Source organism: Hydra vulgaris, chromosome 14 (assembly GCF_038396675.1).
Source record: "Hydra vulgaris chromosome 14, alternate assembly HydraT2T_AEP".
NCBI lineage: Eukaryota > Metazoa > Cnidaria > Hydrozoa > Anthoathecata > Hydridae > Hydra > Hydra vulgaris.
This window is the reverse complement of record NC_088933.1, coordinates 42,885,001-42,892,135: the sequence shown is the minus strand read 5'-3', so window position 1 is coordinate 42,892,135 and position 7,135 is coordinate 42,885,001. Positions and strand designations below refer to the sequence as shown.

At 25.1% G+C, this 7,135-nt stretch overlaps 2 protein-coding genes across 4 annotated transcripts in view; both read left to right on the top strand.

Annotated features, from left to right (window-relative positions):
* Nucleotides 1-1,398: 1,398 nt before the first annotated feature.
* Nucleotides 1,399-5,739, top strand: LOC136091147 (uncharacterized). Its single transcript, XM_065818130.1, has 7 exons — nucleotides 1,399-1,574; nucleotides 4,114-4,276; nucleotides 4,377-4,472; nucleotides 4,580-4,871; nucleotides 4,953-5,028; nucleotides 5,134-5,205; nucleotides 5,712-5,739. The coding sequence occupies exons 2-7, from the start codon at nucleotides 4,232-4,234 to the stop codon at nucleotides 5,737-5,739; spliced, it is 609 nt and encodes a 202-aa protein (XP_065674202.1). The 5' UTR covers nucleotides 1,399-1,574; nucleotides 4,114-4,231.
* Nucleotides 4,949-7,135, top strand: part of LOC136090717 (uncharacterized) — an 11,268-nt gene continuing 9,081 nt past the window's right edge. For all 3 annotated transcript variants that reach the window (XR_010643663.1, XM_065817577.1, XM_065817576.1), the window contains exons 1-5: nucleotides 4,949-5,035; nucleotides 5,134-5,205; nucleotides 5,353-5,397; nucleotides 5,712-5,890; nucleotides 5,986-6,072. Coding sequence is in view for 2 of the 3 variants with exons in the window: in XM_065817577.1 (XP_065673649.1) it covers nucleotides 5,762-5,890; nucleotides 5,986-6,072 (216 nt within the window). In the remaining variant the exon portion in view is untranslated. The remainder of the gene's footprint in view (nucleotides 5,036-5,133; nucleotides 5,206-5,352; nucleotides 5,398-5,711; nucleotides 5,891-5,985; nucleotides 6,073-7,135) is intronic.

The following is a 7,135-nucleotide window of genomic DNA, read 5'->3' as shown; positions in this document are numbered from 1 at the left end:
TGCGTGTTTTGCCATGGCCGGGGAATTCACCTGATATGAGTCCCTTAGAAAATTTATGAGAGTTCACAAAACAAAAAATTGCCCAAATCATCACCAACAAGCAGTAATTGATAAAAATCCTTATAAGAGAGTGGCATAACAACCCCGATCTCAAACACAATGCAAAAGTCTGCATAGAAAGCATGCCCCAACGCCTGAAAGCCGTTATTGTAGCAAGGGTGGCATTGCAAAATATTAGGAGTGTTACCTTATTTGTTATGTTACCAATTTTTATAAAATAATTAGCTATGAATAAGTAATTATGTTGTTTTATATTCTAAGTAAAGCTCTTTAACAATAAAAACAATAAAAAAAATAACTACAAGATACGCATTTATTCATTAAAGTAATTTAAACTATATAGTTTGGCAACTTACTTTGTATATATATATGCATATATATATACATATATATATATAATATATATATACATATATATATATATATATATATATATATATATATATATATATATATATATATATATATATATATATATATATATATATATATATATATATATATATATGCAAGCGTAAGGATTTGAACCACGGCGATTCAGTTCAGAAATGCTGCGAGATAACTACTTTGGCCACTAAGGCGCATTGTTTGTAAAGGGCAAATGCTATAAATCAAAACTACGGAAATGTTGCCGCAGTGCAATTTTAAAGTAAAAGTAAAACTGTAAAACTTGATATATGTTATAACACAACATAATTTGAAGTTCACATAAGTTTGATGTTTGCATACAACGCAACAACATTTTATTTATTAAAAGTGCTGCAACTCTCGTCATTAGCTCGGGTGTAATGGCTGCAGTGTATTCCATGTCAAATACTCACGAATCAGCATTATTAGTTTGAGCAATATATAATATGATAACTATATATCAATATTAAGATTTCATCATATATAGTTTAGTTATAAAACTTTTAGTACATATATATAAATTATAAGAAATAAAATGCATTAGTTAATTCGTGTTAGTGCTTAGCCTACTTTAGAGTGCATTAAATTGTACATAATCAATTTCATAGTTAATTTATATAATCTGTAATAATTATTGAAACGCCAGGAGTAAGTTGTGTTAGTTTTGCTTATTCAATTTTAAGAAATTATTTTGGATTTCATATATATTTCGTATGCAGACATTACACCGACTGTATAACTAGATGGATGTCTAAAGGTATAAACACATTTATTCAGACTATATTTATATGAAATGTTACCGAATAGAACTTAATAAACTCTATATTTTATATGGATTAAGTCGTTGTTGTCACGTGATTTTAATGCTATCTGTAATGCTATATCTGTAATATGTATATCTGTAATGCTATCACCGCACCTTAAAATATCACCGCACCAGTAGAAATAATGAAAACGAGGATGCGTTTTGAAGTAATAGAACTTAGTAGGGTACCGAGTGCGTCCGAATAATACAAGAACGTTCATAGTTTATAATAATAACGCAACAAATACATAAATGAAATTCATTATTAATATGTTGGTATATACGAAGTCCGCAAGACATGGTACTATAATTTAATTTTTAATTCTAAAATTGATGATTTTCTAGTAATATTTTACATATTTTCAACCAGATGTTATGCAATATTTTATATATCTATATGAGGGGATGTTACATTCTAAGCACTATTTGGTTTGTTGTTTTTTAACAAAATACAAGGGCGATGTGATATTCTACACATATAATAGTAGCATGCCAATATTTCTTAATTTTATTAAGGGGAGATGATATTCTAACTTTCTAAGCATTATCTAGTATGTTGTTTTTTAACAAAATACATGGGCGATGTGATATTCTAAAAATATAATAGTATGTTTCTTAATTTTATTAAGGGGAGGTGATATTCTAACATTCTAAGCACTATCTAGTATGTTGTTTTTAAATAAATTACATAAGGGATGTTATATTCTAAGCATATAATACTGGTAGCATGCTATATATTTTTTCATTTTATTAACTGGGATGTGATATTCTATGATTCTAAGCAACAAATGCAGCTATCTAGCATGTTATTTTTTTAACAAATTACATGGAGGTTTGATATTCTAAACATTTAATACTGATGTTATATAATGTATTTCTTAATTTCATTAAAGTGATGTGTTGTTCATAGATTCTAGGCTGCAAATACAACTATGATAATTAGACAGAAAATACATTGAAAATATTTGTAATTTATCTATGTTCTACATAACTATTTTCTGTTTTTTTTCTTTTATGATGTTTGCATTGCTTATATTAATCGCTTGGCCTAAAGTAATTTTGATTTTCCTAAAATTATTAATTAATCTTCTTTTTTTTCCTTGATTTTAGGTTCTTAATCTTCCTAGTTGTAGAATCACAATAAAAACCGTCAGTCTGTCAAGTTATCTATAAAGTACACATTTATGTACAGTTTATAGACACCCCCAACGCATACAGTTTTGTAAAGAGAAAGGGTGTTAAAGATAACCTTATAAACATGTTTGGCTGTCTTACTTACAAGTTTTTTCTTAAACCTGATTCTTGTTTTTAACAAAAGAATCTGTATTATTCCTCTGCCTTTTACTTGTCTGTCTGTTTTTAAACGCCATTTTAAATTGACCTTGATTAGTTAAATCCATAAAATGTACAATTAACAAATAGTTTGACTTATTGATATTTTAAGATTTTATTCTCCACTTTTTATTTCAATCGCTATTTGGATCTATATTAATTGAAACTAAATATTAAGAGAACTTGAATGCCACTACATCTTTTATGAACCCATTAATTAAAAGCTGTACAAGTAATAGCGTTTTGTAGATTACAACCCCAGGCAAATAAATTTAAAATTTGTAATAACCCTTATTTATATTTATATATATATATATATATATATATATATATATATATATATATATATATATATATATATATATATATATATATATATATATATATATATATATATATATATATATATATATAAATAAGGGTTATTACAAATTTTAAATTTATTAGCCTGGGGTTGTAATCTACAAAACGCTATTACTTGTACAGCTTTTAATTAAAAGAGTGTAGCCGTTGTCAAAAATCTGGTCAACTACTTTCAATATCCGAACCTTTACATTCAATAAAGGTAAACTTGAATAGTAATCTTAACATCAAAATGTATTTTAAAAATAATGCTACTTGATGTAGCATTTTATTTAATATAAAATTATTTTTACAATTTTGTTTATTTATAAAAATTACATTTATTTAATTATAATAATATGTATAACGACATTATAATAAGAAGAATTCCTGTAAATTTAAAGAAAAAGCAGTTTTTCTTTAGACTACACGCGTATGGGAAATAGTTGGCATAGATTTTGCGGGACCATTTGCTCAAACAAAAATGGGGAACAAATATTTTATAAGCTGTATGGATTTGTTTTCCAAATGGCCTGTTGCCTACGCGTTCCCTAACAAGGACGCTATAACGGTCGCTAAAGCAGTTATAAATTTAATGACAACCTTCGGGTTTCCCTCCATAATAATTACAGATAATGGAACCGAATTTTGTAACAAGGTAGATATTTAAAAAAAAATTTAATCACTTAGTTTATAAAAAATAATTTCGGTTATTTTTAGTTAAATGACGAAATGTATAAAATCTTGGGAATAGAACGCAGAAAAACTGCTGTCTATCATCCACAAACAAATGGGCAGGATGAAAATACTAATAAAAATACAAAAAAGTAATTTTTGATTTGATACTTTTGGATACAGCTTTGATTTTTCCTAGTGTTTAAAGTAGAGGAGAAGGAAGCAGTTTAGGAATCTTAAATTAGGATTATTATTGGTGAAAGAGATGTGTTCTGGGTTGAGGAACCACTTTTTAATGCGGCACATAAACACTTAGTATTGCACTCATCATAACAAACTTATCGACAAAAAAAATTAAACTAAGATTAAAAAGATGCGCAAGGTTTCCTAACTTGCCTCCTTTTCCTATATAAAGCGATTACTTAAAATTATTTTAAATTTATTTTAAACAATGACTTTGTTGATATTTATTTGACATTTTCTCTTATTAGAAAAATCCGAAAGTTAGTTGACAATAACCAAACAAACTGGGATGAGTTTATTGATATAGTTTTGTACCCACTACAGATAGAAAGGCAAACGTCGACAAAAGTGTCACCTTTTGAGTTAATGTTTGGGGGTCGCCCACCTGTTTGTAATAGTGAACTGAAAGAAGTAATTAAAGAATAGTATTATAAAGTTTTATATCCAAAATTATAAGATATCGTTAATAATTCATAGTTATCATAAAAATCAAAAGAGATTTGTAATTTAGGAGATAGGCTTTATTGGAGTTGATGAAGAAGAAGTAAAAGCAGAAGTAGAGAAGAGTAAGATTCATATCGAAAACTTAACTAACTTGGTTACTAAGGTAAGGCACTTCAATTCTTCGATTTAATTTGCAGTAGTTAGCATTATTTGTAGAAAAGCTATAAGTTTTACTAGTACTAATAAGTTTTAATACTATATCAATTTTAGAATATCGAAGAAGCTCAAATCAAGCAAAAAAAATATTATGATAGAAAAGCTTTAAAAAATATTAAAATAGAGGAAGAATCTATTAAGGTTGGCGATAAAGTTTTGCTACTTGACATAAGAGGAAGAAGAAATAAAGGAGCTGCTTTTAAGCCACGGTTTAAAGGACCTTATAATGTGTGTTGTATTACACGTGGTGGTAATTTCAAATTAAATGATGATAATAAAGTTCCATTGAAAGAAACTCACAAAAGATGTCATCTTAAGAAATTTGTTGAATGCGATTTAGATAAAGGTAGGCATGTTACTTAAAAAAACAAATTTGTTTTGTAGTTATTAAATTTAAATTTAATTGTTTTTTTTTGAAATTTAAAAGAAATTACAACTGTAAATATTGAACAATCTTTAACGAAAAAAGCACTAGAAACCAAAAAAGTTCTGTGGTGGAAAATGTAAAAAGTTAGTTGCCTTTTTTTTTTTGACAGAAGTTTCACTTTTGCAAATAACTGCAAATATTTTTGTAACAATCGTTTCACGAATGATTTTTATCTTTTTAGGAGACTGTATTGTCAATTGTTTGTTCAACCAGGAAAGCCAAGTTCTCTATACAATAAAAACATTCCATACAAGTAAGTTAACTAAAAATTCATACTTTCAATACAATTACCTTAAAATATCTATTATAAAACATTAAAAACGTTAAACATAAGAAACATTAAAAAGTGAATTATAAACTTTTAGTAAATCGAAATAAAAATTGATGTTTTATTCTCTAGATAGAGCTGTTACAAAAAAAAGTTGCATAGTTGAAGATAGTGAAGGTATACTTTATTCAACGATGCCCTAAAGTAATTTAAGGGCTTTCGCATTGACTCTTTGTCAATATTTGATAAAAATAAATAAATTTGGAAGTTATACGAATATTATTAAAAGTATAAGTTGGTAATTTTATAACTATAAAAAAAAAATAGAAAAATTTAAAACCTAGTTGTTGAGCCCAGCCTAGAAAAACAAAAAGTTTTATTAAAAGTATTTTTAAATATTATGTAAATTTTTAACTTTTTTATTACTGGTTAGGTGGTAAGCTTTTTTATAATTTCCTTATAAGATTTAATGTATTGTATTTCATAAATAGGTTATGGAATTATCGACTATCTTCGTAAAGTAAATCCTATAAAAGACATTATGGGTATATATCCAAGCCTAGGTGGTTGCAAGGTTTATGACTACTCCTTGCAAGATACCTTGAAAGACTGTCTTAGTGATGAAATTGTTTATATTTACCTTAAGCTTTTAGCAAATAGTCAGAATAAGGTAAAACTTGAAATGAAAAGGCTGTATTTATTCGAAAACGTTTTAATATATACAATATTAGACTAAATGTTATTCTATTTTTCTTTGGTTTCAAGTACCACATTGAAGTATTGGCACTAGCGGGTTTACTTTCACTCGAAGAGTTACCAAATCAAACTGACCTAATACGCATGCAGCCGGAGGTATTTACAAATATCAGCTAAATACGGAAAAAAGATATATATATATATATACATATATATAATATATATATATATATATATATATATATATATATATATATATACATATATATATATACATATATATGTATATATATATGTATATATATATATATATATGTATATATATATATATATATATATATATGTATATATATATATATATGAATATATATATATGTATATATATATATGTATATATATATATATGTATATATATATGTATATATATATATGTATGTATATATATATATATATATATATATAATATGTATGTATATATACATATATATATATATGTATATATATATATATATATGTATGTATATGTATTTATATCTATATATATATATATATATATATATATATATATATATATATATGTATATATATATATATATATATGTATATATATATATATATGTATATATATATATATATATATATATATATATGTATATATATATATATATATATATATATGTATATATGTATATATATATATATATATGTATATATATATATATATATGTATATATATATATGTATATATATATATATATATGTATATATATATATATATGTATATATATATATATGTATATATATATATGTATGTATATATATATATATATACAGGCCCTATCAGAGGGGGGGCCACACGGGCCATTTGGCCTAGGCCTCGACCTAAATAGGGGCCTCCAAATTTTTTCGGAAATTTAATATATTTTTATTAAATTGTGATAACATGAGCAATTACATAAAATTTTAATCAATGTTGAGACAATATTTTAATATACTTAATTAGTTGATTATTAATACACATAATTATTATTTTAATTAAATTATTTGTGTTGTATTAAGTTTGTTCTGATATTTATTTTAATTCTGTCATTAATAATTGTTGTTTGCAGCAAGATCGAAAACTTTTAAAACTAATGTCATTGCTAAATTTAAACATGAAGAGAAAATTTGAAAGTGGTGCATCCAAAAGGGGAAAAAGACAAAAAATTGAAAAAGAAAC

Coding starts and splice junctions, on each gene's coding strand:
- LOC136091147 (XM_065818130.1), top strand. CDS start 4,232: ATGTTTGGGGGTCGCCCACCTGTTTGTAATAGTGAACTGAAAGAA. Junction 4,473..4,579: donor TAACTAACTTGGTTACTAAG/GTAAGGCACTTC, acceptor TATCAATTTTAG/AATATCGAAGAAGCTCAAAT. Junction 5,029..5,133: donor AAAGTTCTGTGGTGGAAAAT/GTAAAAAGTTAG, acceptor TTATCTTTTTAG/GAGACTGTATTGTCAATTGT.